This window comes from Wyeomyia smithii, chromosome 1 (assembly GCF_029784165.1).
Source record: "Wyeomyia smithii strain HCP4-BCI-WySm-NY-G18 chromosome 1, ASM2978416v1, whole genome shotgun sequence".
NCBI lineage: Eukaryota > Metazoa > Arthropoda > Insecta > Diptera > Culicidae > Wyeomyia > Wyeomyia smithii.
This window is the reverse complement of record NC_073694.1, coordinates 117,058,232-117,074,234: the sequence shown is the minus strand read 5'-3', so window position 1 is coordinate 117,074,234 and position 16,003 is coordinate 117,058,232. Positions and strand designations below refer to the sequence as shown.

Here is a 16,003-nt window from a genome sequence, read left to right as displayed (position 1 = left end):
GGTTTTAACTTGTACAACGTGCTCATAATATGTGCATAATAGACTTCAAAATGTTAGATAAGGATTGGAAATCTTACACTTCAAAGTTTTCTTGAAAATTGAAAAATAAATTTTCGACGTTAATTTTCAAACGCGTTTTTCTCGAAACTATGATTTTTGAGTTTTTTTTTTTCGTGTTGGGTATTTTATCACTGCGACCAATTTTTTGATCTTTTGTGTTTTTGAGTTTAGTAAAGCGGGCAATGTATATAATTTGCGAGAATGAACGGGAATAGAAGGCGTGACTTTAGGCTTAGAAAAAAAATTTACCGTCCAGGCGGGACTCGAACCCGCAATCTTCGTTATCTCCGGCAAGGTGTTTTGACCAATTTTCGCATTCTCGCAAACTACATACATTGTCCACTTTACTAAACTTAAAATGTAAGTTATATGACAAAAATGAAATTAGTTCGTAAAGTATGATTTTTGAGTTGTGCCAGTGTTGCACGAAACCGACGATATGTTCTTTGATCACGCACATTTCTGAATGGAGTAGCTTCACTGTTTTCGCCATAACGGATAGAGTTCAAATCATTTTTTTTTCTGCTGACTCAAGAGTTACTAAGATTGATGCTGCATGGGTCGTAAATGAAATTCTAAATGGAAACAATTAAAAAAATAATCGATTATCCTGAGAAATTTTACAACTTTGCACAAATCTGTCTACCGGAATATTTCCTACGTCTGGTGACCTAGGCCACATTTATGATCAGAAAATGAAACTTTAAAAGTTTTCCAGTTTAATGATGTTCGATTTATTGAAATCAAATAATATTTGACAAAGCTACAGTATTTTAAATTTAATTAAAATTTTGCCTATCCTACTTATTTTTCCCCTGTACAGTTTGTGCCAATTTTGTTTGTGAATGACAAATGGAGAGTGTTTCAATGCAGTTTATGCATCTGCTGTAAATAATTTCATTGAAATTTTGTAAGGCTAATAATTAGTAATGAAAGTACTTTTAAAAATAGTTTCAATTGTATAGTTATTTGGACTGATTCGATTGACGATTGAGATTATATTAAGGCTCATTGTTGATAGGTCAAGTATTTTAAGACATAGTTTACTTTGTACAGTCTTCAGGAATAATTCGTTAGCCCCTTAATCCAAATATTCCTTTAATAAATTATATCGTCGGTTTCGTTTTTTTGATGGTAAACGATGCCAAATAATATCAAGGTTCATCTCAAGAAACCCCGTTTTGAATTTCCTAAAGAATACAGCATTATGAGTAGGAGTGTTCTTGCTGCTCAAATCGAAATTACTTTATGAAGATAAATAGGCAACTTGTGCAGCGTGCTCATAATATATGGATAATAAACCCAAAAATGTTGTATGAGGATTGGAAACCCTAAAATTGAATGTATTTTTTTACTTTTAAAACGAATTTTCGACGCTTATTGTCAAACGATTTTTTCTCGAAACTTTGTTTCTTGAGTTGTGCCAGTGTTGCACGAAACCGACGATATCTGCAACAAAACAGAACAAGTAGTTTGAAAGTAATAGAGATTAATTTTCCTTGAGTAATTATTATTATCTTGTTGTGTGGTCATGTGTTTTAGGAGTGGATTATATGCATCCGGACTTAAGGTTCAACTATGTAAGTATAACAAAAGCAATTGAATGCCATTGCTCTTACATTTCGCCTTTTGTATCAGAACGCCGAAGCTAGCTACGATTTCAGCAGTAACGATGCATATCCCTATCCAAGATACACAGATGATTGGTTTAACAGGTTAGTATTTTTCGGAATGTTGTATATACTTGAAGCAACACCTTCACTATTTCAGTCACGGGACGCGGTGCGCAGGCGAAGTGGCTGCTGCACGTGATAACGGAATTTGTGGCGTTGGTGTAGCATATGATTCAAAAATTGCTGGTATACGAATGCTCGATCAGCCGTACATGACTGATTTAATAGAGGCTAATTCGATGGGCCATGAACCACACAAAATACACATTTATAGTGCTTCTTGGGGTCCTACTGATGATGGAAAGACGGTTGATGGGCCGCGAAATGCGACCATGCGTGCAATAGTTCAAGGCGTTAACGAAGGGCGCAATGGACTTGGCAACATCTATGTATGGGCTTCAGGCGATGGTGGTGAAGAAGATGATTGTAACTGTGATGGATACGCAGCATCGATGTGGACCATTTCCATTAACAGTGCAATCAATGATGGACAAAATGCTCACTATGATGAAAGTTGCAGCTCTACTCTAGCCAGTACTTTTAGTAATGGTGCCAAGGATCCCAATACTGGAGTGGTGAGATCTCATATAGTTCATATATTAGCAATACCGTCGGCACAGAACAGATATGCAACTTCGAACAAAACTTTGCAGCAAATCGGTGCCCAAGCTTTCGCATTCATTTTTTGCTGTTCCATCCTACACTGATTTTACAGTGCATCGTTCGAACAGTTCGCTCCAATAGTTTGAACATGCACCAAAAAACTATTTTTTTTTGCTTTAATGTCCAGGCAAAAAGGTGATGAAAAATATATCTACAAAAAAATCGTTGCACGTATGCGGGTGGTACTGTACGTTTATCATGAAAAGGCACCTTCGCTATACCAGTACCGGGGAGAACAAAGGACTCTCTCGATGAAAAAGCGGCGAGAGCTCATACAGTCCTTTTGTTGAATGAATGGAATATAAGCGTAGTGAAATTTCGAGTGTAAAATGCGTTCTCTCCACCGCTAGATGTCGATACTTAAAATAAAGAGATTTTGTCTCGTTTTTGGTTCTTCAGTTGAACAGATGTGCCGTCGGTTACTCGAGTAACAATGACATTTCCATGTTATTTTCGACACACCAAAGTAATATACATACAAGCACAACTGCACACACACACTACACACACATCCTACTCCAAACACATACTCTACTACAAACACACACTCTACTACAAACACACACTCTACTACAAACACACACTATACTACAAACACACACTATACTACAAACACACACTTTACTACAAACTCCTCTCTATTAATACTACTACTACTACTACTACTACTACTACTACTACTACTACTACTACTACTACTACTACTACTACTACTACTACTACTACTACTACTACTACTACTACTACTACTACTACTACTACTACTACTACTACTACTACTACTACTACTACTACTACTACTACTACTACTACTACTACTACTACTACTACTACTACTACTACTACTACTACTACTACTACTACTACTACTACTACTACTACTACTACTACTACTACTACTACTACTACTACTACTACTACTACTACTACTACTACTACTACTACTACTACTACTACTACTACTACTACTACTACTACTACTACTACTACTACTACTACTACTACTACTACTACTACTACTACTACTACTACTACTACTACTACTACTACTACTACTACTACTACTACTACTACTACTACTACTACTACTACTACTACTACTACTACTACTACTACTACTACTACTACTACTACTACTACTACTACTACTACTACTACTACTACTACTACTACTACTACTACTACTACTACTACTACTACTACTACTACTACTACTACTACTACTACTACTACTACTACTACTACTACTACTACTACTACTACTACTACTACTACTACTACTACTACTACTACTACTACTACTACTACTACTACTACTACTACTACTACTACTACTACTACTACTACTACTACTACTACTACTACTACTACTACTACTACTACTACTACTACTACTACTACTACTACTACTACTACTACTACTACTACTACTACTACTACTACTACTACTACTACTACTACTACTACTACTACTACTACTACTACTACTACTACTACTACTACTACTACTACTACTACTACCACACACACACACGCACACACACGCACGCACACACGCACACACGCACACACGCACACACGCACACACGCACACACACACACACGCACACTACAGGCACACACATACACATGCACACTACACACATGCACACTACACACACGCACACTACACACACGCACACTACACACACACACACTACACACACACACACTCACACACACACACACACACTGCACCCACTCACTGCACCCACTCACTGCACCCACTCACTGCACCCACTCACTGCACCCACTCACTGCACCCACTCACTGCACCCACTCACTGCACCCACTCACTGCACCCACTCACTGCACACACTCACTCTACACACATCCACTACACACACATTCCCTACACACACACTCACTACACCCACACTCACTATACACACACTCACCACACACACACACACACTCACTACACACACACACACACTCACTACACACACACACTCACTACACACACACACTCACTACACACACACACTCACTACACACACACGCACACACACTACACACACTACACACTGGAGAGGTAGTCAGCCTATACACCAGAGAGATGCCAAGACACTCACCGTTAAGGCAACTGTCAACATCAAAACGGGCGAGCTGTATAATTTTGAATCGCCGTTATTCGTTTCGATGTCGACAGTTGCCTTTACGTTGAGGTGAGTGTCTTGGCGTCGCTCTGGGCTATCTATAGAGAGGCCATTTTTGCAACATCATGCGTTTGAGTTGAGCGCCGGACGAAGAAGTTTTCTTTTTAAACCAAAAGTAAGCCGTGGAATTTTGAAGATGATCCTAATTTTTTAAAAGGAAAAAAAATGAAATCTGATTACAATTGTAAATAAAGAAATGCGTAGGTTGTGCAATAAGGTAGTAGATATCGGATAGAGAAAGAGAGTGAGAAAGATTAATTAACAATTATGCTCTATTTTAAAATAGGAAACTTTCATCCATGACAGTTCATGTTAAAAAGCAGGTTTTAATTGTAATCCAGAATCCGTCCGACTCAGGATTCAGCTCTTTCTACGTTGTCGTTAACAACCAGAACTGCGAAATTTCGAAACTACAAAATGAATATCACACAACAGCAATTTCATTCTCTTAGATTGAGATTGTCTAGATATTGTCTAGAAACATGTTGATTATATTTGATCTGAGCCAATCCAATGCATAAAACCGATGAAGTAAATGAACATCTACATTCTCAAACACATAAACATCGCTGAAACAACACAGCGCGTGCGAAATCGCAGTAGTATTACCACTGTCAACCGATTAAAGCTGAAAGTAATTTCTTTCCCAGTTCGTTCGTGCTGAAATCGATATTCACAGCCTTCACAGTGAAAATTCGCAGCTCTGTCCACAACCTACAAGGGTTTTGTGAATCTTTCTACAGAAATATAGTCTTCATTTTTTCATTCAGCATAATACAAGCAGATATAGATTTACTGAGAAAGCACGTTTTTATGGCGAGTTTGTCAAAAAAATGAGGTGTAGTTTGTCTCGAATTGCGTCATAGAGGTGATCGACATACCTTTGAGTGATACGAATCGCTTCCTCATTTTTAAATTCCGATCTCCGGGTCTCTCTTTAATCGAATATGTAAGATTCTGTCGGTAGGCTCTCATCGACAACAGCGAGACCTGCCAACTCAAAAACCACAGGTGCGATAAAAACTATGTTCGTGCAGTATTTGCTGCTATCGAATTATAAGCTTTGTATTCCTGCATTGTGCAAATAAATGGAGGTACATATTAGGTTCCAAAACAGGAGAAGAAATTGTCAAACACACTTTTTTGTATACCGATACATCAGCTATACAAATTTTGAACTGATTTTTTTTTAGGTGAAAGCTTAAACTGCATGCAGAAAAGCTATACCACAGACTAACAGACATAACACTTTGAACAAATATGCAATAAAATAATCGTTCGGATTATATCAGCACTTTACGTTAGTAACACTGGCACCATCTGTTGATGTGTTCGCGCTCCGTCTTTAATTTCGACATCAGCGCTAGCGTACGTCCATGTGTCGAATTAGGAACTACAAAATATGTACGAAATTGCATGACAGTGCACCAAACGGTGTTGTCTCGCAATGACTGGTTTTGTGTAGCGATGAAGCTAGGTTCCAGTGTTACGTCTGTTAGCCTGTGGCTATACTTTGGTGCTGTAAAGGCTTTTGCCATCCATATTTTGTTCAAAAACTGTTTTTATTCTAGACTTAGAGGTATCAGACTGAATGGGGATTGAAAAGGATTTATAACACACAACGAAGACCATTTTCAACAACATTATCATCAACTTTTATAGATAAACTTTTGTTAATTTGAAAACGAGCACAATTGTTAATCAAGTTTAGTTTTGCCTTTCCCCTAGTTTTGCCTTACTCCTAGAAAGGTATAGCAATCACTGGAAAAACCAAAGGTATAAAAGTGCTCCAAAGTGTCGAATCTCGTATATCAATCGACTTAGTTTGACGAGCTGAGCATTTTCTGTATGTGTGTGTGTGTGTGTGTGTGTGTGTGTGTGTGCGTATGTGTGTGTATGTGTGTGTGTGTAACGCTCTCCCATTCTCACTCGATTTTCTCAGAGATGGCTGGACCGATCTTCATGAAATTATTTGCAAATGAGAGGTCTAGCTGCCCCATAAGACCCTATCGATTTTCATTGCAATCGGATTTTTAGTTTAGAGGTTATGTTCAAAAATGTGCAAATCACGAAACATCATTATCTCAGAAACTACACAACCGATTTTAACAAAATTGGTTTTATATGAACGAGCTACTTAAAAAACCCTTAACTTTTGAGTTTCATGAAGATTGAACGTGCGGTTCAGAAGTTATTTAAAGAAACGTGTTCTGGAGAGTGTTTAATCTCACTCATGTTTCTCAGAGATGGCTGGACCGATTTTCATAAAATTAGTGTTAAATGGGAGGTCTAGTTGCCCCATAAGACCCTATTGATTTGTTTTGTAATCGGACTATTACTTTGCCTGTTATGTTTAAACATGTGAAATCCAGCTATGAAAAGGAACATATTCCGAAGACTACTCAAACTCACTCACTTTTCCCAGAGATGGCTGAACCGATTTCCACGAAATAAGTGTCAAATGAAAGATCTAGCTGACTCATAACACCCTATTGAATTTTACTGTAATCGAACAGTAACTTCGTCTGTAATGTACCGAAATGTGAAAATCACGAAACTTCATTATCTCAGAAAGTACACAACCGATTTGATCAATATTGATTTCAAATAAACGGGCTAGTTAAGGGTTAATTGATGAATTTTATATTGATTGAACACGTGGTTCGAAAATTGTGGAAAGAAACTTGTTCCGGTGACTTTTCAAATTCACTCGTTTTCCCGAAAATGGCTGGACTAAATTCAACAATCTGAGTGAGAAATGAAAAGTGTGGTTTTCCTATTTTATTTGACTATAATCGTATTTTGATTACAACCGTTATGTATTAAATTATAAAAACAACGGAAGTCTATTATCTCAAAGATCACACGACTTATTTGAACATATCTAGTGTCATTTGAACAGGTTGTCCCTCAAACTCACGAGTAAGAAATTTCATAGCAATTCGATATGTGGTTCAAAAGTTATGAAAAGAACCGAAATTCAAAGACTATTTAAAACTGTAACTGCTTTGATCAAAACATATGGCCTCAACAAAATTTAAATTTGGTATTGTGCTATTCGTACGTTCCCGGTACTGCTCGTGATTGAAGTGTACGAAATTCAAAGTCATTTCTTTTATTTAGCTATTTCGTCAGCACGAATATTTTACTCCTAATTGATATTTTTTTTAACTTTTCGCCTTTCTCCTAGAAAGGTATAGCAATCACTTGCAAAACCGAAGATATGAAAGTACCCCAAAGGGCCGAATGGCATATATCACTCGACTCAGTTCGACGAGCTGAGCGTTTTCTGTATGTGTGTGTGTGTGTGTGTGTGTGTGTGTGTGTGTGTGTGTGTGTGCGTGTGTGTGTGTGTATGTGCAGATTTTTATTTCCACTCACTTTTCTCAGAGATGGCTGGACCGATATTAATGAAATTATATGCAAATGAAAGTTCTAGTAGCCATTGTAATTGGATTTTTATTTTAGAGGTTTTGTTCAAAAATGTGAAAATCCCAAAACTCAATATCTCAGGAACCACACAACCGATTTCAATAAAATTGGTATCAAATGAACGGGCTATTTTAAAAACCCTTAACTCTTGAATTTTATATAGATTGCACATGTAGTTCAAAAGTTATGAAAAAAAAAAGTCTTCTGAAGACTGTTTAATTTCACTAATGTTTCTCAGAGATGGCTGGACCGATTTCCACAAAATCGGTGTCATATGAAAGGTCTAGTAACCCCATAAGACCCTATTGATATTTTTGCAATCGGACTATTACTTTGCCTGTTATGTTTAAAAATGTGAAATCCAGCTATGAAAAGAAACATATTCCGAAGAATACATAAACTCACTAACTTTTCTCAGAGATGGCTGAACCGATTTTCACGAAATAAGTGTCAAATGAAAGATCTAGCTGACTCATAACACCCTATTGAATTTTACTGTAATCGAACAGTAACTTCGTCTGTAATGTACCGAATTGTGAAAATCACGAAATTTAATTATCTCAGAAGGTACCCGATCAGAAAGAAAAAACAAAAATGTAACAGAAGCTATTAGTTTGTTACGGGGAAAACCTTACAGGCTGTGTTTTCAATTTGATCCCGTTAGGTGTTAAAATAACAGAAATTATAACCGAAATGATTCTACTAGTATCAAACACATATCAAAATTTGTTACTAATGTATCAGCTTTCTAACAAAATAAGATAGTACATATAACAGAATAATAACAAACATTGTTAGAAACAACAGGTTTTGATAAAAACGAAAAATTAGTTAGACTTGTTTCGGAACTACTTCATTTCAGGTTTTGTTATAATAACTCATTCAGATACAATTTTTTTTATCAAAATTATATGGAAAAATACAAAATTGTATCAAAATATGTTATTTGTATCTCGCGTTGATAGAATTTTGTAATTTTTTAGTTATGCTCTTCTGATCGGGTACACAACCGATTTGATCAATTGTGTTATCAGATGCACAGGCTAGTTAAGGGTTAACTGATGAATTATGATTTAACACGTGGTTTCAAAGTTTGGCTGCCCTATACGTTCCCATTTTATTTGATTATAATCGAACTAAGCAACCGGTATGTATTAAATTGTTAATAAAACAACGAAATTCTATTATCTCAAAGATTACAAGAATTATTTGAACATTACTAGTGTCATACAAACGAGTCATCTCTCAAACTTACAAATTTTTTTCAGATTTTTATTCTCACTCACTTTTCTCCGAGATGGCTGGACCGATTCTCATGAAATTAATTGCAAATGAAAGGTCTCATTGTCCCATAAGACCCTATTTAATTTCATTGTAATCGGATTTTTAGTTTAGAGGTTATGTATCAAAATGTAAAAATCATGAAACATCATTATCTCAAAAACTACACAACCGATTCGAACAAAATTGGTTTTTAATGAACGGGCTTCCTAAAATACTCTTAAATTTTGAATTTCATAAAGATTGAAGTTGTGGTTCAAAAGTTATGATAAGAAACGTGTTTTGAAGACTACTTAATCTCACTCATGTTTCTCAGAGATGGCTGAACCGATTATCATAAAATCAGTGTCAAATGGAAGGCCTAGTTGCCCCATAAGACCCTATTGATTTGTTTTGCAATCAGGCTATTACTTTGCCTGTTATGTTTAAAAATGTGAAATCCAGCTATGAATAGGAACATATTCCGAAGACTACTCAAACTCACTCACTTTTCTCAGAGATGGCTAACCCGATTCCCACAAAATTAGTGTCAACTAATAAGTCTAGCTGCCTCGTAACACCCAATTGAATTCTACTGCAATCGGACTGTATCTTCGTCTGTAAAGTACCAATATGTGAAAATCACGAAACTTCATTATTTCAGAAACTACACAACAGATTTGAACAATATTATTATCAGATGAGCGGGCTAGTTAAGGGTTAACTGATGAATTATGATTGAACACGTGGTTTCAAAGTTTGGCTGCCCTATGCGTTCCCATTTCATTTGATTATAATTGAACTTAAGCCACCGTTATGTATTAAATTGTTAATAAAACAACGAAATTCTATTATTTCAAAGACTTTATGACTTATTTGAACATAACTAGTGTCATACGAACGAGTCATCTCTCAAACTTACAAATAACTTCATAACAATTTGATATGTGGCTCAAAAGTTATGGAAAGAAAAGAAATTCAAAGGCTATTGAAAACTATACCTGCTTTGATTGATATATGTGGTCTCAACATAATTCAGATGTGGTTTTATACTATTTGAACGTTCCAAATTCATTGATTCCTTGCGAGGTGTTTAAAGTCTGCAAATGCACTACGAATCGGCCATAGGATATGATCAAAGTCAAAAGACAAATCGTTTGAAATGATTGGTTTTATCGAAATGACAAAATCTTCGACTTTTGGCTTTTGACGCCTTAATTCTGAATATATTCATATTGGGTTATATTCGGTCATTTTCAGCAAATTTTCTGGCATCAATCTGACACCGGAAATACTCATATTGGGAGGTATTTAGTTATTTTTGTTGTTTTCCAGAAACTAACAGTGGTCGTCTTAAAATTCAAAATGGTGTCAAGGGTCAATGTTTGGTTTCTATGCATCATCTCGATTACGGAAATATCCATGTTTAGTATTATTTGGTCATTTTCGACCGTTTCCTATAAGTTGCCATTTAGCGATTCAAAATGCAGAAATTTGTGCAGAAACTTGTGCAGAAACATGTGCTTCCATAAGAGGGAGGGGCGTCGAACCAATATGGACATATTTATTACCCTTTAAAACATCCACATGCCGAATTCGGTTTAATTTGCTTGGTTTGAGTTGTGCAGAAATGTATGTTTCATTTGTATTGGACCCCTCCTTTCCAGAAGAGGGAGGGGTCTCAAACTATCATAGGAACCTCTTTCGGGACCAAAAACCCCCACATACAAATTTTCATGTCGATCGGTCCGGTAGTTTTCGAGCCTATATGGATCAAACAGACAGACAGACCGGACTACATTTTTATATGTATAGATTACAACATCAGTATTTTAGAACCTAAAGAGTGAATATACATTTATTTGATTGAAGCGTTCATGTAAATCTATTTAAACAAATAAAAGTTTGAATGAGAAAGGCTGGGTCTGACCGCTACACACTTAGATAATATCACCGAGTACGGTAAAATGAATTACCGAGATTTCAACAGCTGAGATCTCGGTAAAAATCTCGGTAATACATCAAAATACCGAAATTCTGTAAAATCAACAATTGACAACTTGTCAAACTTAAACGAGATTCTCGGTAATATTTTACCGGGACTCGGAAATTTCAACTGTCGAATTATTACGAAAATTTCGGTAAAATTTACTGAAGTACGCATTTTGTGATTTCTCAGATAAATCCAGGAAATGATGAAAACGATTAATTATCCGTATAATTTTATTAATTATTTTGTCAAATGATTCAACTTATTACAGCATTGGTAGGAACAGGAGAGTTGTGTTGCTTCCTGGAAATAAAACAACATCCATCACTGCAACTTCCATCCTGCGAAGCGAGCCGTGAACCTACAACATTGAGTAAGGAAAGAATTAATTGTTTTCTTTTAGTATTATATTTGTACACAAACAAGATCTGAGAAATAATATTGTATACTTACTCAACATTGTAGGTTAATATGAATATTACAGATTTCTTCGGAATGATAATTAACCGCGAAACCTGTTCCTTTCACACCTAAACCGAAACACGAACAAAACTGATAGTGAAGCTTTCGTTATTTTGACAGTTCTATTTTTCAAAATCTCGGTAAGAGCTTTTTTGGTTCAACGAGATCTCGGTTAAATGATGCCAGGCTTCCGAGATTCGGTATTTTAGTTTACTGAACTCGGAAATTTGCTGTTTTACGGATTGTTTTGGCAAACAAATTTACGGTATTCCGGTAAACTCATTCGGTTTCCGATTTCTCAGTAATTTTGTTACGGAACAACGGTAAACGAAAATATATTCAAGTAGTTCGGTATTTTACTTTACCGAGAAAACATTATGCAGTTAAGTGTGTAGGTGGATTAATTTAGGTTTTTTAATTAATCAATAAATATGTTTAATCTCAGTACAATTTAATTCAGTGCAAAATCTCTCTATATCCCTTTCTCTCTCTCGGATATCTACTGCCCTATTGCACAATTATTACATTTCTTCTTATTCACATGCCCAGGAGTTCAAGGGTGTGGACTGAAAGCGAATATTTCATAAACGGTTAGGCGCAGACAAATGTTCAAGCTAAGTTCCAAACATGTGTTAAGTTTTTTTGTAGTAGCAATTCGTAACCAGATAGCGCTACCAGTGACGCCAGCCTCGTACACCAGCGAAAAAATGTGTTGTAGCGATAAGGTCACGAGGTGACGCTAATGTGAAAGTGATTTATAATTCTCTGAAAATTTACACGGAATTCTTGATAATGTTGTTCTTGCTTGAACGTCTGTCTGTGGGTTAGGTTTAATGCGAAACGGGCAAAATTTTCGCCCAAATGGGTCGTGAAATCACGTATTCTCGTATATAGGTATACACTACCCGGCATAAGTTTGGAATCGCTTTACTGAGTATTGCAACACCCAGTTTGAATATTGCAACACCTCGAAAAGTTTAGCCTCACTCAAAATGGGTAGATTTATGTAACTCTATCTTTTGAATATGAAAACCTAGAGAGTTGCCACGCCACGCTAGTGTGCATGTAGTTTCGAGTGTTTTGAACGTTGTTTAGCTCAATAATCCCGCTATTTAGAGAGTTGCGATTTTCAGCAAAGTTACTCAAATGATCAAGAGTTTCTGGTTGGCTAACAGTTTAGTTCGCAATTTTCCTTCAATGTGCTGCTAGTGTGCATAAAGTTTTAAGTGTTTTCAACTTACTCTATCTTAAATTCTGTTTAGATAGATAGTTTAGTTGCAATATTCAGTAACACAGTAACACTTTTTACTTACGCAATTCTATCAGCACTGATTGTTTACACATGACGAAGTTAAACCAATTTGAATGTTGACAGTTTGATCACTTCACACAATACGTAAGTGCAAGTGCGGGCACTCACCTCAGAAGTGACTCTCCAGCTTAAAAACCTGGACGAAATCACTGAGGGGTGCGACATTGCACAAGCCCTAAAAGCGAAGTGCGGGGTGGAGGTGGCTAAGGAGTCAATCCGCCTCCGCAAAGGTCCGGCGGGGACCCAGATAGCTACCTTCCGACTACCGTCGGCGGACGCTAACCTGGCCCTGAAAGAGGGCAAGTTGAAGGTCGGCTGGTCTGTATGTCCTCTGGGCATACTACAGCAACCAGACATTTGCTTCCGGTGCTTTGAGGGCGGACATAAGTCCTGGACCTGCAAGGGGCCCGATAGGAGCCAGCTGTGCAGGCGTTGTGGAGATGCAGGCCATAAAGCAAAGGACTGTGTGGAGTCTCCCAAGTGCATGGTATGTTCCGGGAAACGGGACGCCAAACACTTTATGGGAGGCCCCAGGTGCCCAGCCGGTAAGCCGGCTGCGAAACCACGGGCGTAAGGGTGACGCAACTGAACCTGAACCATTGCTTCGCGGCTCAGCAGCTGCTACACCAAGCAGCCACTGAGTCGTTGTCGGACATCGCTGTCATATCGGATCCCTACCGCATCCCTCCCGGAAACGGTAATTGGGTTGCGGATAAGTCCAGTTTGGCGGCCATATGTACGACGAGCAAGTTCCCGGTTCAGGAGGTTGTCTCAACCTCAGAAGAAGGGTACGTAGTTGCTAAGGTAAACGGAGTGTTCTACTGCAGTTGCTATGCTCCGCCACGTTGGTCTACCGAAAGGTTCACCCAGATGGTCGACCTCCTATCCATGGAGCTAACGGGCCTAACGCCGTTGGTGGTGGCGGGCGACTTCAACGCTTGGGCTGTTGAGTGGGGAAGTCGCTTCACGAACCAGAGGGGCCAGATCTTGTTGGGGGCTTTTGCAAAGCTCAACCTAGATCTGGCCAACGTTGGGAACAAAAGTACATTTAGCAGAAATGGTGCGGAGTCGATCATCGACGTGACGTTCTCCAGCCCAGGACTGATCAAGAACTGGAGGGTAGACGATGGCTACACTAATAGCGACCACCAGGCGGTCTGTTATAGTGTAGACAACAACGAGAGGCGGCAAGCGACGGGTAGAGCCAACACTCCGACCGTTCGCGGGTGGAAGACATCGCACTTTGATGCCGAGGTATTCGAAGAGGCAATGAGAAGGGAGCGCGAGGGGGGCAGTTGGCTCCGCCCGACTGCTGACCAACTAGTTGCTATGCTATCGCGGGCGTGCGACGCCACCATGCCTAGGACTCGCCAACCTAGGAATGGAAAGCCACCGGTTTACTGGTGGACGGACGCGATAGCCGACCTTCGCAGTGCGTGCCTCCGTGCAAGACGGAGGATGCAGCGTGCGCGAAACGAAGAAGAGAGGACAGAGCGCCGCGCAGCATTCAGTTCGGCAAGATCGATGCTAAAGAGTGCGATAAAGGCCAGCAAGAGGGCCTGCTTCGATAGGCTATGTGCGAGTGCCAATACAAATCCGTGGGGTGACGCCTACAGGATCGTAATGGCCAAGACTAAAGGCGCGCTGGCGCCTGCAGAGCGATCACCAGCGATGCTGGAGCGTATCATCGAGGGACTCTTTCCACGCCACGAGCCAAGTCCTTGGCCTCCGGCAGTCGAGTCTCACGTCCGACGTTCCAGTATCTCAGACATAGACCAGAGATGGTCGGCCAACCTGCCGAGCATCCAATCCGTGAGCGACGACAGCCGTGTCGAGGCAGGGGAGGAGGCAAGGGTTACGAATGAGGAACTCATCGTGATCGCCAAATCCCTAAAGGTGAGCAAGGCACCGGGACCGGATGGTATCCCTAACCTGGCGATCAGGCTGGCGATAAAAACGGCCCCCGGGCTGTTCAGGGCAGTCATGCAGAGGTGCCTGGATGACTGTCTCTTTCCGGACAGGTGGAAGCGGCAGAGACTGGTCTTATTGCCGAAGGCTGGGAAACCGCCAGGGGACCCATCGGCATATAGGCCTATCTGCCTGCTGGACACCGCGGGCAAGGTGCTTGAGAGGATCATCCTCAACAGACTGGTGAGGTACACGGAGGGTGTACACGGTCTGGCAAGTAACCAGTTCGGCTTCCGGAAGGGCAGGTCCACGCTGGACGCAATCTCTTCCGTCATCAAGACGGCGGAGGTAGCAATCCAGCGCAAGAGAAGGGGAATACGCTACTGCGCAATCGTCACGCTCGACGTGAAGAATGCGTTCAATAGTGCCAGTTGGGACTCCATAGCGCTCGCGCTCAGGAGCATCCATGTACCGGTGTCGCTGTACAAGATTCTGGAAAATTATTTCCAGAATCGAGTACTTGTTTACGACACGGAGGAGGGTCAGAAGTGCGTCCCAATTACCGCAGGAGTTCCGCAAGGTTCTATCCTGGGCCCGGTGTTGTGGAATGTCATGTATGACGGAGTGTTGAAACTCAAGTTCCCTGTAGGGGTTGTGATCGTCGGCTTTGCAGACGACATAACGCTGGAGGTTTACGGCGAGTCTATCGAGGAGGTCGAGTTGACGGCCGCGCACTGTATACGCAAGGTCGAGGACTGGATGCGCTCCAGGAATCTGGAGCTCGCGCATCATAAGACGGAGGTCACGGTTGTGAACAACCGTAAATCGGAGCAACAGGCGGTGGTCAGAGTCGGAGACTGCACCATCACCTCGAAGCGATCCCTGAAGCTCTTGGGGGTTATGGTGGACGACAAGCTCACGTTCGGGAGTCACGTCGACTATGCCTGTAAGAGGGCCTCATCGGCTATTGCAGCACTATCTCGTATGATGTCCAATAGCTCAGCGGTTTATGGCAGCAAGCGAAGACTTCTTGCCAGCGTGGTTT

General features: G+C 39.8%; 1 protein-coding gene across 1 annotated transcript in view; it reads left to right on the top strand.

The window, feature by feature from the left end:
• LOC129717124 (neuroendocrine convertase 2) overlaps positions 1–16,003 on the top strand; it is a 187,478-nt gene that overhangs the window by 60,886 nt on the left and 110,589 nt on the right. Inside the window, exons 4-6 of the mRNA XM_055666969.1 lie at positions 1,603–1,640; positions 1,699–1,775; positions 1,831–2,308. Of these exons, the coding sequence (XP_055522944.1) occupies positions 1,603–1,640; positions 1,699–1,775; positions 1,831–2,308 (593 nt within the window). The remainder of the gene's footprint in view (positions 1–1,602; positions 1,641–1,698; positions 1,776–1,830; positions 2,309–16,003) is intronic.